The sequence below is a fragment of the Delphinus delphis genome, chromosome 15 (genome assembly GCF_949987515.2).
Source record: "Delphinus delphis chromosome 15, mDelDel1.2, whole genome shotgun sequence".
NCBI lineage: Eukaryota > Metazoa > Chordata > Mammalia > Artiodactyla > Delphinidae > Delphinus > Delphinus delphis.
Genome location: NC_082697.1, coordinates 15,734,461 through 15,750,135, shown reverse-complemented (window position 1 = coordinate 15,750,135; position 15,675 = coordinate 15,734,461). Strand labels below are relative to the sequence as shown.

The 15,675-nt window shown below is 54.7% G+C and overlaps 1 protein-coding gene across 4 annotated transcripts in view; it reads left to right on the top strand.

The window, feature by feature from the left end:
• Nucleotides 1-3,510: 3,510 nt before the first annotated feature.
• The window catches only part of HNF4A (hepatocyte nuclear factor 4 alpha), a 28,108-nt gene continuing 15,943 nt past the window's right edge, over nt 3,511-15,675 (top strand). For 3 of the 4 annotated variants that reach the window (XM_060030753.1, XM_060030751.1, XM_060030752.1), the window contains exons 1-4: nt 3,512-3,692; nt 7,785-7,959; nt 9,070-9,164; nt 14,962-15,068. In XM_060030753.1, the coding sequence (XP_059886736.1) occupies nt 3,578-3,692; nt 7,785-7,959; nt 9,070-9,164; nt 14,962-15,068 (492 nt within the window). In that variant the 5' untranslated portion in view covers nt 3,512-3,577. Of the gene's footprint in view, nt 3,693-7,784; nt 7,960-9,069; nt 9,165-14,961; nt 15,069-15,675 lie in introns of all 4 variants that reach the window. The other variant, XM_060030750.1, reaches the window with a different exon arrangement.

Below are 15,675 nucleotides of genomic sequence, written 5' to 3'. Positions count from 1 at the left end.
TGGGACAGATAAACAGAGAAGAGTGGAAGGTTCTTAGCACTGGGCCTAGCACAGATTCTCTCCAGAAACATTAGCCATTATTGTCATTTAAAAGAAAAATATTGTGGTCCAGAGCGGCGGCTCCCTTAACCACTACCCGCGCCAGAGGCCTCAGCACCCTGCCCACTGCCGCCCCTCCCCGACCCCCGGCTGCCCAGGACAGTGGTCTCAGAACACCCCTCCTTCCCTTCCTGAGGCCCCTGTTTCTCCATCTACAACGCAAAGGAGTGGGACCTCCAGCTGAGCTCTGAGACCTCTCTGTTGTCCCCTGGGAACTGGGGCATGTTGAGCTGGGGTCTGACTGCCCCAGGGGCCGGGCCAGAGATAAAGAAGGACTGCTGAGTTGATGGCGTAGAGGCCAGGGTTTGTTCAGGCCTGGGCAAGCCGTCCCTGGAGTTCTCCTGTGCAGGGGGTCCCGATTCCAACTGATTATGTGGCCAAGGTCAAGGAGTCAGCCACTGATGACAGTAATCACTGCTGTTGCACTCTGTGCTTACGCTCGGTCATCTAATGCTCGTACTGTCCCCGCGGAAAAGGTATCAAGCTGTCTGATGCCAAAATGAGGGCTGAGAAAGCTGGAACCTGAGGTCACAGAGTTTGGGAAGTTGGCAGTGCCTGACTTTTGACCCAGGTCTTTCTGATTTCAAGGTCCATGGTTTATCCTTTAAGGGTGGGGTGGGGGTAGGTGTGGGGGCGGATGTGTGTCATCTTCACAACAAACTTCAAGTTAGGCCCATTTTACAGAAGGGGAAACTGAGGCTTTGAAATAATAACTTGCCTGAGACCACAGAGCCAGTAGGTCTTAGAGGTGGCCAGTCATTTATATGAGGGACGTGTATCTAGAAGGTATTGTTTGGGGTCAGCTAACGGTGGGGTGATTTGTGTATGTAACAGATTATGCAAGTCCTAGTTCATGGGTGGGTAGATTTACTTATGGGGTGGGTTGTGATTGGTGGGACATGGGATGTGAAATAGGTTTCTGGAATGTGCCTCACAGGCAGTGGGTCACCCGTGTTGTGCGTTTGGTAAAGCACATATGCCACTGTTTGTGTACAGAGTAGCTTGTCGTGTGCAGGCTGCCCACCTGATAGTTCTTGCATGTAACAGGCATGTGTGTGGCATGGTTGACCTTAGTTGATCATAGACCTTATTCAATTCAATCTAAGATGCCATCTGTAGAGGTTGAAAATTGTTATTTTTGTTACCGTTACACTTTGACATGCCAGCGATCCCAGCCCACTTTTAGAAATAGGGAACTGCGCCTCTTAGACTCGATGAGATGCCATACGTTTAGGCTTGTGAGAGGACTAGCGGTGTGTGGCCTGTCGCAGGTGCCAGACAGGTGGCAGGACCCGGAGTCAGCCCTTGAAGGCCCCTCCCAGAGCTGCCCCTCCTTCTCCTCTGTGTTTATGCCTTAGTTGGGTCTCCTGCCCGGCTCAGCCTTGGCCCCAAGGCTGTTGGAGCCAGGCTCAGATGTTCCTGGCAGAGCACGGGAGGAACCCACCGGGAGTTGAAGTCTTCTCCATCAGCCCTAATGGAATTTCTCTTCCTCCCTCCCTCCCTTGTGGTCTTGTCCTGATCAATAAACAACTGGGCCAGTATCTTCACCCCATTTTACAGATGGGAAAGTTGAGGTCCTTAGAGAGATGTGATTTAAGGAAAGTTATCCAAATAGTGACAGAGCTAGTTCCTAAACCCAGGTCTCCTGACACCAAATCCAGCCTCTCTTCTCCTCCAGAACAATTGCCCGCCCCTCCAACTCCCACCCCAGTTATCGCAGCTCCAGGGGGAAGATGGAGGGAGGAGAACACAGCTACACGGGGCAGAGAAAGGGCTTCTAATAGTTGGAAGAATATGAGCAGGGTGCCTCCACACACCCCTCAAGCACCTGCTGCTTCTCCCACTGATTCACCCACTCATTCATTCACCCATTCACTCACTTATTCATTCACTCTTTCAGTAATTCACCCACTCACATATTAATTCACCCTGTCTCTAATTCACCCACTGTCTAATTTACTCATTCATTAATTCACCCACCCACTCACTCATTCATGCACTTTCTCACTAGTTCACCCACTCTCGCTCTTGTTACCAAATCCCTGTGCCCGGCCCTTCCCGCCAGCAAAGGAGGACAGGTTCCCATGCCTCCAGAGTCCCAGATCTTTCTACGTCGGCCTGCACTTTCCAGCTCCACCACCCCAGGTAGTCTGGGAGCTCATGAAAGTGTCTGCATGGTGGGCAATGAGGGCTGGAGGGTGCAGAAGAAAAGAGTAAGCCGTGAATTGAAGGCAGGCAGGCTCGGTCCCAAACGAAAATGGGGGGCCCCTTGTTCAGAACAGCCGAGCATTAAACCAAACACGGGAGCCCGAGAGTGGAGCTCTGTGCACGGCTCAGGTGGCTCACCCGTGAAGCCCACTCTAGAGGGAGGAGGTGGGTGGAGAGAAACAAAGGAGATACGAAAGGGAGGCCAAGGGGGGCAGGAGGAGAGGGGATGGACGCTTGCTGGGCACCACTTGGTGTTTTCCTAATGCCATCTCATTTAATACGCAGACCACCCTTTGAAGTTGATCGTGTATTTTCTAGAAGAGGAAACTGAGGCTCAGAGAGGAGAATCATTTACCCAAAGTCACGATTAGTAGGTGGTAGGCGCCTGAATGTTAATCCAGGTCTGCGGGGCTGTAAGCCTTGTCTCCGCCTGTTCCCCAAGGGGAGGGGGAGGCACGAGGGAGGGCGACAGGAGCAGGTGACGGGGACCTGGGAGATGGAGTCTGTCTGGGCCTGAGCAGCTGTGACAGACTGAGCACCCCCTATGAGGGGTCCTGGGGAGCAGGGCGGGGGACCCAGACAGCAGCGTGGGCCTCTCAGTCCTTCCCGCTCCCAGGAGAGGCAGGAACCTGGAAGGGTGCTCCCAGAACGAGGATCTAGAAGATTGGTATCTGGGGCCTGGGATTTGTGTTTCTGATTCGTGAGCCATTGAGGCGGCTTTATCTCTGCAAGAGCATTGAGGGTCGAAGTCAATGACTGGGGAAGTTACTGCATTAGGGCATCTTGGAGGTAGGCTGTCAGTGTCCCAGGGTATATGTGAGCGTCTCAGCCTGACTCGGGGTGACAGTGACTTGGAGGGTGGCTGAGTCAGGGTCAGATGGAGGCTGGTGAATTAGTGTGCCCATCTTACAGAATTGCTAACACAATACTGGGGAGTTGGGGCCCCATCCGTTGTAACAGCACTCCGGGGGGTCAGCCAGAAACCAGCAAACAGCCAAATCCCTGTGGCCCCGCCCAGCCGGTCCACCAGTGGGGGAGCCGATTAACCATTAACCCCCAGCCCTCCCTGGCAGAGCCTCCACCCCTTCGCAGGGGCTAGGCCAAGACTCCCGGCAGATCCTCCCAGAGGACGGTTTGAAACGCAGGAAGGCAGAGAGGGCACCTGGGAGGAGGCAGTGGGAGGGCGGAGGGCGGGGGCTGGGGCTCGGCCCAGAGCCTTCGGGGTGGGCATCCTGGGCAGGGCAGGTGGCCGAGGTGTGAAGAGGGGAGGATGCGCCTTTCCAAAACCCTTGTCGACATGGACATGGCCGACTACAGTGCTGCGCTGGACCCAGCCTACACCACCCTGGAGTTTGAGAATGTGCAGGTGTTGACGATGGGCAATGGTAGGTGGCGGCAGGTGTGCCCAGGTGTGCCAGTTGGCAGGTGTGCCCAGGTACGGGAGCGAGTCTTCAGCACTCAATTTGGGACTGGGAGAATGATAGATTAGCACGTTGGTCCCATAGGTGAGAGCACAGGTGTTGCCAGGTGAAGCAGATGTGCCCAGGTACAGTGACCAGAGGTATTCTGGGTTGGGGGGGTGCTGCAAGGGCAAATCTTCAGCAAAAGGAGGTCCCAGGTATTCCTGCCAGGCCCCTGTGGTCCCCGTTACCAAAGCTGTCCCCGCTTAGCGTGTCACTGGGAGCGGGGACTTCATGGGAGCTTCCTCTTGGTGTCCAGCTCCAGTAACTGGTCCACGTGGTCCCTTCTAGGTCCAGAGAGAGGGAAAGGTACGTCCTGTCCCTGGGGACGGTGGATGGAGGTACAGCTGTGTTTCAGGGCATCTTTGGGACTTTCCTGGGGTGAACGCCCCACTCAGAGAAAATGGAGTTCTCAGGGAGGTTTTGCTAAATGAGACGCGGATCAGTAGTGCGTGTGCCGTGTGCGTGCGCGCTGGTGTGCGATCGTGACCTCCTCTTGGCGTGCATGCATGAGTTTCCGTGTACGCATGTGGGCAGGTGGCAGTGTGTTGCAAACATGTGTTTCCGGGAATCCACTTGCACGTTTGTGTTCGCCCGTCTGTGTGTGCGTGTTCTGTGTCTTATTTCTAGTTGCATTTGTTCACTGAGTGGGTCTGTGTTTGTTGGTGTCTCTAGGGAATGCCTGCGTTTGCCTTGCTTATGTCCGTGAGCGGTGATGAGTGTGTGTACGTGTGTCTGTGGATGTTTGCACACGTGGTCTGTGGATGTGGATTGGTCTGTGTGCCCCGAGCTTCCTGGGTGTATGTCCCGTTTGGGCATCCTGTTTATACCTGCTTGTGTGTGTGTGTGCATCCCTGCCCTCAGGGGTCCAGAGCACATGTGATTGTGTACACGTGATGTGATTGTGTACACGTGATGTGCAGGGTTGCCATTCAACAAATGCGATTCACATCAGCAACAGGTCCATTTGTCTTAGAGCAGATTGTGTTGCCTGTGTGTCTCTCCCCAGGTTTATACGTACACTCCCATATCACCTAGAGCACATTTGAAGGTGGGGGGGGGGGTCTCCTGTACAAAGAGATGGGGGAAGGGAGGAGGCCTGGAAGCCAGGATGCCGGGACCTGACTGGTCGAAGGCCAGCCTCACAGGAGAGAGGGCAGCTGGCCGAGGTTGGCCTTCCACCTGCCTTCCTTCCATGGCTCCGCGGCTTCAGCTGAGGTCTGTAGAACTTGGGTCAGCTCAGCTCAGCCAGAGAGAGGTGTCTGCCCTGCCCGTGGTCAGTGGGCACTGCCTGTGGTCAGTCTTACCAGCTGCTCGCCTCCCCCTGCCATTCACTCACTGTGTGACCTTGGGCGTGTCACCTCCCCTCTCCTGGCCTCTGTATATTCTACAAAATGGGCTTAGTCACCTGAGGCCTGCTGGCCGGCCAGCTTTTAGGAGTGTCCGGGTATCACGTGAGGGAACTGAGGGGAAAACACACAGGAAATGGTAAACAAGAAGCTGCTGCACTAGGCAGGGTCTGTGTGACCCCAGAGGGATAGTGTGCGCTGCCACACCTGGTCACCGCCCAGCCCTGGGCTGCCCCCATCACCCCTTCAAAGCGCATATCTCCAGCTCCCGAGAACTGTGTGTTCCTGAGACAGAGGCCAGGCTCCTTACCGGCTGTTCTGAAGACAGGACAGCCTCCAGCTCTGGAGCCAGAAAGATCGGGCCTCAAATTCTGGCATAAATCCTTCCTACCTGTGTGAACTTGCCAAGCCATTTTCCTCTCTGAGCCTCAGTTTTCTCATCTGTAAAGTGGGAGTAAATCATAGCGCCTGCCTCCCAGGGCTAACCAGAAGATCCAATAAGATAAGGCACTTGGGGCTTCCGTGGTGGCGCAGTGGTTGAGTCCGCCTGCCGATGCAGGGGACGTGGGTTCGTGCCCCGGTCCAGGAAGATCCCACATGCTGCGGAGCAGCTGGGCCCGTGAGCCATGGCCGCTGAGCCTGTGCATCCGGAGCCTGTGCTCCGCAATGGGAGAGGCCCGTGTAACGCAAAAAAAAAAAGCGATAAGGCACCTGAGTGCTTAGCGCTGGTAACTGGTCCTGGCCCCGCATGAGTCGTCTCAGGAACTCTGAGCATCTCTAAGAAGAGTCTACGTTCTCCCTTGGAGTTTGAAGTGGGTTGAGAGTTGGGGTTGTCTTTTGCATACATCCTGGGCTGGAGGCTTGAAGGCTCCAAAGATAGCTCCCTACCTGCCTGCCACTCTTGATTCAGAAGCGGCAGAAGTCCTTGTTTATCAGAGGCCCCAGCAGACACCCCAATAAGGACAGCACTGGCCAGAGGCCAGCACTGGCCCTCACACCTGGACCATAAATCTGGTTCCTCTACTTAACAGCAATGTGATGACTCTGGGCAAGTCCTGTCCTCTCCGAGCCTTGATGTTCTCACCTGGAGAATGGGAGCTGACCCAGCATCAGCTGACCCCGGGAGTGGGGTGATACACTTGGCATCGCCCAGCCTATCCTGCCCAGGATATGGGAGCCCCTTCCCCCAGCCTCCGCCTGAGTTGTGGGGTCAGCTCTCCTGGGGGTTGGAGGAGGCAAGGCTGAGGGAGAAAGGGCACCAACGCAGTTTAACAATTATCCCCATCTCCAGGAATAATTCACCAAGTGGAGGGGGCTGCACTCCTGGGCACCCTCGGGAGTCTAGGTGATGTTCAGCTAGGCCACAGCAGCAATGAGATGTCCACTTGTGCTTGGAGGCTGGAAGTCATCTGCTCCCAGAGTTTTCTTCTGCAGAAAAGTTTTCATTTCACAAACACTGATATAGTGCTTGTTATGTGCCAAGCACTTCACATATATTGATTCACTGAATCTTCATAACAGACCTGGGGATTATCATGTTCCCCATTTTACACGTGAGGAAATGAAGGCACAGAGAAGTAAATTAATGCAACCAAGGTCACACAGCTAAGAGGTGGGCAAGCTACGATTTAAACTTGGCAGAAGGGCTATAGAGGTTGTGCTCTTAACTACAGCATTATATCCCTCTCCAGTTCTTAGCTAGATGTTCCCTAGGAATTCAAGATTGGATTCAGGGTTTCTATGAAAACACGTGTGTGTGTGACTTTGTGAGATGTGCGTATGTAGGCATTTTTCTGGGGAGATGGTCGATAGTGCTTGTCAACTTCTCTAAGAGGTCTATCCTTGGTGGAAGATTTGCTTACAAAAAAGAGGGTTCAGCTGCTGAAACTTAAAAAAAATGGAAAACAACTGGACCAGTCAAACTGCCACTCTCTACAGTTAGGGAAACTGAGGCCCAGGGGAAATTGAAGCAAGGAAAAGGAGCTTGTCCCAAGGCCACAAGCAAGTTGGTAGCAGTACTAGTACCCAGCCGCCTGCCTCTTATTCCCCTCTTCACGTTTACATAGATGCAGTAGCTTTTGCTATGAGGTGCTCAGATCCTTGCCATGATCCTCCCAGGAGGGCAAACGAGCCACTGTCCTTGATGTATGTCTTCCTGTTCCCTGGGAGAGTTTCAGGGCCCCTGGGTACCAAGCTGAGAGCCACCCAGACCTGTTCACTCAGTGAGGAGTGAGGAACAGGACCTGGTTCTGGGCAGATGCTGGGGGAATATTTGCCCCTCCCACAGTCCCCTCCACCCAGCCAATCAGGGTCTACAAGGGTCCGATGCATCCTAGGAGACAGCCAGGTTTTCGTTCCTTCCCAGAGAAAAGCTGGGGCTAGCGGTCTCCACGATGGGAAGGAACAGACCTTTGCAAACAACTCTGTGAAGTCAGTGCCACAACCGTCCCTAAGTTACAGATGCAAAATGGGGGTTCCAAGATGGTGAGGAACTTGCCCAAGTTCTTGGAGGGAGTATGACAGCACCTGGGCGTAGCTGAGGCTGAAGCCCTGGGGAGGTCCCCACAATGCTCATCTCAGTTTCTGAATCTAAACCACCAGGAGAGCAGGGCCTCCGGGAGGTGACTTTCTGCCCCCGCTGTGTCCTCACTTTTCTTTTGTGGTGCAGACACGTCCCCATCAGAAGGTACCAACCTCAACGCACCCAACAGCCTGGGTGTCAGCGCCCTGTGTGCCATCTGTGGGGACCGGGCCACAGGCAAACACTATGGTGCCTCAAGCTGTGACGGCTGCAAGGGCTTCTTCCGGAGGAGTGTGAGGAAGAACCACATGTACTCCTGCAGGTGAGGAACGTTGATTTCTCCAGCTGGGAAATGGGTGCACTTGGGCTAATGTCCCCCCGGGTCTGTCCTCTCTCTGAATAGGTCCCAGAGGCATCTGCCCTTCAAGCCCTTCAAGCCTCCTCTGATTTCTTAGTCCTTGCAGATCCAGATGGGAACATCTATTCTAGAAACTTCATTTATTGATCATAAAGCCATAGACTGACATTTATTGAGTACTTACCATGTGCCAGGCACCATACTAAGTCTTTGCCTGTATTAACCGTTCCCAGAAGCTCATTGTTATTTTTCCCATTTAGCAAATGGGGACCCATGTGGTTTAGGATCAAGCCATCTCTGAAGCCTCAGAGGATGAGGACCATCCCCCAACCTGGTGCTTTTTCTGGGGCAAATAGGGGATTGGCCCCGGCCTTTCCACCTCTCTCAAGGCCTTGGAGATCCCTCCTTCAAAGCATCTCACGTTCTGGGTAACAGCAATAATAAAATAATGGTAGCTGTCAGTTACGAGCCCTTACTATGAACAGATTGTGTGCTGAGCCCCATTAAGGTAATTATCTCATTGTCACCTGTCAACACCCCGCTGTGGTCGTTACTATTATTATTCTCATTTTATAGATGAGGAAGCTGTGGCTTGGAGAGGACTAGGAATTTGCCCAAGGTCACCCAGCTTGAATCAATGTCAGAGCCCAGATTGACACTCAGGGTCCCACCCATAACCACTGTGGGTACTGCCTCTATTCCATATCCCCCCCGCCAAGAATGTGGCTTATGTGGACCAAGTATTGACACTGATCCACAATCAGGAGCCCACTCTGGGCTCTGGGATTTTATAGGATATGCTGGAAATAGCAGTGCCTTGTACTTGCAGCTGAGTGGTCTGAGGCCACGTGTCGCCTCTCTGAGCCTCAGTTTCCCCATGTTTAGCGGGACAGGGTTGGGCTCTCAGAGAGTCCATAGGGCCTTTCCAGCTCCTGGTTGGTTAGCAGAAGAACTCCTGGGATGAAAGGTTTGAACAAAGAGGCTGGAGGTCAACCAGATGGCCAGGATCCTGGTTCAGACCTGAGAGGGGGAAGGCTGTCTTTTCTCTACCCAACCATCCAAAGCCCTCCCCAGATTTAGCCGGCAGTGCGTGGTGGACAAGGACAAGAGGAACCAGTGCCGCTACTGCAGGCTCAAGAAGTGCTTCCGGGCTGGCATGAAGAAGGAAGGTGAGCCTCGACCCTCCCCCTGCCACCCCACTGTCCCACCTGCACCCGCAAGCTCCCGGCAGCCATTTACAACTGCGGCCACAACTTTATGACTTGGTGACAGGCCCCAGGGTGACTGGCTAACGGCTGAGAGGAGGGAGGGCCTGAAAATCTGACCATAGGGAGGGGCTGGGCTTGGTCTTGAGAAAGATTCCAAGAGATAAGCTCCCACTTTCAGCTACTCAGGTTCCCAGCGCCACCACCCCTGCCTGCCTTTACCAACACGAGGCAGCCGAGTTGGGTGCTTTTTCTTAATATACTATTTCAAACATTAGGAAACGTGTAGAGAACGGCACTACGAACATCCAGGACCCACCACCCAGACTCAGCAAATGGGAGTGGGGGCGGGGGTGCGAGAGTTCTGTAGCTGAGCTTCCTCCCCAAGCAGTTTTTTTATTTTTTTCCCCCCGCGGTACGCGGGCCTCTCACTGCTGTGGCCTCTCCCGTTGCGGAGCACAGGCTCCGGACGCGCCGGCTCAGCCGCCATGGCTCACGGGCCCAGCCGCTCCGCGGCATGTGGGATCTTCCCGGACCAGGACACGAACCCGTGTCCCCTGCATCGGCAGGCGGACTCTCAACCACTGCGCCACCAGGGAAGCCCCCCGCAAGCAGTTTCTTAATCTTCCTTCTTGGGCATCGGGTGACCCAGCGTTCTCCCGTTCTAGGAAGAGGGAACAAGGCCCCAGACTCATCCTGGGTGGAGGAGGATGGGAACGCTGGGACACAATGTTTATTCGGGTCTCCCTGGCCTCCTGCCACCAGCAGATACCAATCCCCTGGCTGGGCATTTCCACAGTTGATAGTTCCTTTCATTCTCATGACAGCCCTGTGTGGCACTGTTATCCTTCCTGCTTTTCATGGACGAGGGAACCCAGGATGGTTCAGCAACTTGCCCAAGGCCCCACAGCTGGTCAGACAAGCTCTGAGGTTTGAACCCAGAGCTTTGGACCCGAGTTCATTGCTGTTTAGACGATACCTCAGTGCTGCCTACTGTGCCCTCCGGACCCCAGGAATGTTTAAAAGTTTTTCAGCCTAAGCTCAGGAGGCAAACATCTTTTAACCGCTTCTCTGGGTAACTTGAGCTCATTTTCAAATCTCTGTCTCCTTCTCTGCTCAACTCACTTTTCCCAGCCCTGGGACTGGCTCCCAGACCTTCACTTCCAGCCCGCAGCTGTGGCACAGCAGCCAAAACCCTTGGTCTAGTTCTGTACAAACACACACACCCCACCCCACCCTATGCGGCAGCAGGATCCTGGGACCCAGCCTTCCCCGGGCAGACTGAGAAGGACGGGAACTTGGCTTTGCTTGTCTCCCCTCCCCGACTCTACCTCTGAGCCCCTGTTTTCTCTTCTCCCTCCCTGGGAAACAGCTTCTGGGTCTCATCCCTACAGAGCCCTTAGAGTTCACTAGCCCTGCTGGGAAACCTGGGCCTGTGATCCTCACGAAGGAGTGCGTGGTCTCCAAGGGCCCTTCTGGCTCGCAGCAACACAATTCTCTCATCCAGACCTCAGTTATCCTCAAAGTCGGGGAGGGCCTTTTTCAAAAGGCAGATGCCCCACTGCTCTCCCCTACCCAGTTATCAATGGGATTGAGCCAGTCTCACCTTGAACTTGAGAACGACTTTGTGGAATGAGAAATGTTATGAATGGGGGACTGCCCTGGTGGTCTAGTGGTTAAGACTCCATGCTTCCAGTGCAGGGGCGCAGGTTCGATCCCTGGTCGGGGAACTAAGATCCCACATGCTGCGCAGCGTGGCCAAAAAAAAAAAAAAAGAAAGAAATGTTATGAATGGGAATATGAGGCATGCATGAACGGCTGGAGGCAAGAAAAAGATTGAGAGCTATAGTCTAAGAGCCAGTGATTCTATAAATCACCCCAACAGCCTAAGATTTTAGGTTTGAGAGAATGAATCTCTCATGTTAAAATTCCAGGCCTTGTGACAGGCAGGTGGAAGAAAGGTTGGCAGCTCACCTGAGCAGACGGCTACCTTCCTAGGCTGTAGGTAGCCTGGTCCTGCATCTGGATGGTCTTTATAGATGTCTCTTGTTAAATATTCAGAGTCACTTTCACGTGTCATTTCGAGGAAGTTTCTGCCCCATCTGGGCTCCAGTGTTCACATCTATAAAAGGACAGGGGTGGATAACGAACCCTTCCAGCTCTGAGTCTACCTTTACGCCCACTGATCTACCCATACAAGTACATACTGCCCACCAGGACATGTGTAGTTGTTCCCTGATCCTCCCACTGGGCTGCCACAGAGGCAGCAGGCCCAGATCCTGGCTCCTGGAAGGGGAGGGAGAGCCCCCGGCCATTCTGCCTTAGCTTAGGCTTGAGAATAGCCAATGGCTTCTCGTCTTGGAGAAGGTGGCGTTACTCCAGGAGGATAGGAGAATTGACCGATGGCAAGTGAGTGTGGGCTAGTAAAGGTTGGTGCTTATTTACATGCTTGGGTTAACCAGGAGATCATGACACATGCAGTTGCTTGGTTGCTTTGAGAACAGGCCAGGGTAACAACGTGTTCCATTACCACTGTGGTCAAGTTCTGGGAGTCAGGACATTACTAGCTCTACCTAAGTCTTACAGTCCCAACACCCCTCCTCGGCCTGGTGGGAGGTCAAGAGAGATTCTCGGTGGAAGCCCCAGTGATCAGGAGAGTTGGGACCAGTTTTTATTTCCCGTCCTCGATGGCCTTAGGAAGATCCAGGGATTAAAACTCAAAAGTTGCCCCTGAGGACAGGAAGGTATGGGCCGCAAACATAGCATTTATAGACCAGTCAGTTGTATATGAGGTCATCAGATCTACCCCCTCCCCATTTTACAGATGCAGAAGTTGAGGCCAGAGAGGTGATGTGATTGGGTCGGGGTGGGGGAAGGCAGGACTAGAGCTCAGCCTCCCCAGAGCTGAGCAGACACCAGGTCCCTGGATGAAATCTAGTAGTGATGGCCTTGGGAGGCACCTTCTCGGCCGAGATTCCTGAAACTTCCTCTCGACCTCAAAGTCTTATAAGTTTGGCCAGAGGCTATTCCACGGTGGTCAGAAGTGGGTTCCCTGAAAGAACAAAGACTCTGGGAAGAAATCTGGGGAATCAGTGGGCTCAACAGCCGGTCTCAAATTTCTTCCTCTAAACCTACACCTTCCTGGGCCCCTGCTGGTAGACCCAGGACAAATGTCTGACTCTTGGCGTCGGAAATCCAGCCCAGGACGCAGAGCCAGGGGTGCAGGAGGTGCAAGCTGGCGGTAGGCCAGGGGCCGTCTGAGAGGCCCTTCCTGGGAACCCCGGCCCAGCACTCCCCTACGCCCCGACTCAGGGGTTCTCTCGGAAGACAGGCTGGTGCTCCTTTCCGCCTCTGCCCGGGCCGGTTAATATTCAATAGAAGTTACCTTAGGTCCCCGACCCTGCTAATACTGAGCAAACATGTGGAAAACATCATTCCGTGACTGAGCTCGCGCCGGGCACTGATAACACCGGCCTAACCTTGAGGAGCCCAATCCCCAGCTGCTGACAGCAGCCCTTTTCTTAGGCCGCCACTTGGCGCCCTGGTGGGTGCGGGCTGGTAGCCATGGGAGGGGTGTTGCGGGCGGGGCGGGACTCGGGCAGGGGAGCGGTGCTGGGAGCTGGCATCCGTCCAGGACGGTGGGTCTGGGGAGAGGAGATTTCTTACCTTGGGACCTCTATCATATCCCACTAAATTCCCGGGCTCCCTGTACACTATCTGACTTTCATTCTCTGATTTCAACAATGTGTGAAATCAGGAGAGAGTTGAATAGCGGGAATGTCAACGTTCCATTGAGAAACGGGGCATAGGATGTGCCCAAGAATCAGAGCTTGTCTCATCCTGCGCCTTTTTTCAGCCACTCAACAGATATTTATTGAGCACCTACTGTGCGCCAGGCTTTGTTCTACTTGTTGGGGCTACAGCAGCGGACAATAGGGATGATGTTCTGGCTTTCTGGAGCTTTTCTTCTCTTAGAGAGACAGAGAGTGAAGAAGGAAACAGAGAGTAAGTACCAAGAAGAAAAATAAGGCTGGAGAAGGGGCTTCCCTGGTGGCACAGTGGTTGAGAGTCCGCCTGCCGATGCAGGGGACACGGGTTCGTGCCCCGGTCCGGGAAGATCCCACATGCCGTGGAGCGGCTGGGCCCGTGAGCCGTGGCTGCTGAGCCTGTGCGTCCGGAGCCTGTGCTCCACAACGGGAGAGGCCACGACAGTGAGAGGCCCGTGTACAGCAAAAAAATAAAATTAAGGCTGGAGAAAGGGCAGAGCCTGTGGGAGGGATACCACATCAGACAGGATGGTCAGAGCAGGTGTCACTGAGACGGTGATATTTGCACAAAGACGTGAGTAAATGAAGAAGAAGCAGCTTAGCTGCAGGGGAAGAGAATTCCAGGCAGTGGGAACAGCCGTGGGAAGGCTTTGAGGGAGAGTGGCCGAGTGAGTCCCAGAACAGCGGGGAGGCAGGTTTGACAGGCAGAGAGAATAAAAGCGAGATGGGAGAGACAGGACCATCGCGAGGAATTGTCTCTTTACTCCGGGTATGACGGGGAGGTCCTGGTTTTGAGCAGTGGAGGGATATGACCTGAGTTGGGTTTTAGGGGATCCCTTTGTCTTTCGAGAGGTGCACAGACTGCAGGGGCGAGGCCAGAAGCACAGTGACCGGTGAGGAGGGTCTGAACTGCCCCAGGGCGCAGCCCGGAGCGGGAGCCGCAGATGGAGCTTGCAAAGCTTTCTGATGGAATTTGGAGTGTGAGAAAAAAGGCACATAGTGAGACTCCCAGGCTGGGAGGAAGAAAGAACCTGCCTGTTCCTGGGGTGGGAAAGACCCCGAGGAGCAGGTTTGGAGGGAAAAGCTTATAGATGGGGAGACCGAGGCCCAGAGAGAGGATGTGACCCCCACCAGCACATGGAGAGTGAGGGATGAATCCCGACAGGAACCCAGGTCTCCTGCCGCCTCGTCCTCCCTCCTTCCAGCTTCAAAAACATTCCACCGTGAGGCCTCCCGGACTCCGAGGGCCAGGCCAGGGCAGCAGAAGGACCACCTTACATCTTAGGCCAGGATGAGGATGGCCGGGGGGCGGGTGAGGCCCTGGTGGATGGAGGCCCTGGGTCTCTGAGTTCCTGGCAGGGGGCCCCGCAGTCGGTCAGGAGGGAGCCAGAGCTTTCCTGAGCTGCTCCTGAGAGGTTTGTCTAGAGCACATGCACTTCCTGCTGATGGCTGAGGGCAGGTGGGGCCTTTTGCCTCCACAAAGGCCTCCAGGCCTTTTGCCTCCACATTCAGGAATCCCTGACCATCTCCGTCACCCAGAGCAATTCATTTTGCTTGTTTCATACACTTTCATCTGGAAAGAAAGGGACCCTTTTTCAAAACGGAGCTTGAAAGCCTGTCATCTAGACAGATCCCCTCTTCAAAGTTCAAGACCCACCTTGAGCCCTCTGCCAAGTCATCACGACCTTACATGCCTCCAGTGACGGCTGGGTCACTCCTACAGCCACCCAGCTGTGTGCAGGGCAGTTGTGGTGCTTGGCAAGTTCTCCCACAGCTGGGCCAGAACCCATCTCCCCCCGTTCCCACATGCTGATCTGGGCTCTGCCCTCTGGACGCTCCCCAGCGCCCCCCAACTCCCACCTCCAACCCTGTTTCCTTTGTTCCAGGCCAGCCTTGCAGTCCTTCCCCCTGGGTTCAGCCACCTCCCCTTGCTCCTCAGCCACCCCTCATGTCACGGGAGCCCCCCACCCCCACCTCTCTCTGCCTCCTCACAGCCGTCCAGAACGAACGGGACCGGATCAGCACTCGCAGGTCGAGCTACGAGGACAGCAGCCTGCCCTCCATCAACGCGCTCCTGCAGGCCGAGGTCCTGTCCCAGCAGGTACTGGGGATCCACCAGGATCCACCCACCTGGGGATCCCTCACCCCAAAGAGGAATCTCAACTCCACCCCTGACCTCCCCAGCCAGGCCCTGGAGCAGCAGATGGGAGGGCCCTCAGCTATCACAGAAGGGAAACTGAGACCAGGGTCGCTCAGCCGGTTTAGTAGCAAAGACCCACAGCCGGCGCTCAGGGGCCCTGTGGGGCCTGCATTTTGCAAGCCAAGCAGTTTTCTCCCTCGCTGAGGGCCTGAGATCAGCTTAGCCCCAAGAGAAAAGAGGAGTGGACAAGTGGACGGAGTAGCCCATGGGGCTCAGCCAACCCCTTGCTGTGTGACCTTGGGCAAGTCACAGCACTTCTCTGGACAGTGGTTTCGCCACTTATCCGATGAGGATGAGGATTTTTGCTCTGCTTCTCCTCTAGGGCTGAGGGGTTCCTTGGGGTTCAAAGGAGCTGGTGGAGGAGGGCACACGGGGCAGGCAGCAGATAAAGGCCCAGAGAGAGCTTCTTCCCCCATAACTGCCTCCTCAGCATCCTCCCTTTCCGGTTTTCCCTGAGCTTCCTTCAGAGCTGAGAAGGCACCCACAGTCCAGCTGCCCTTTTCCAGAC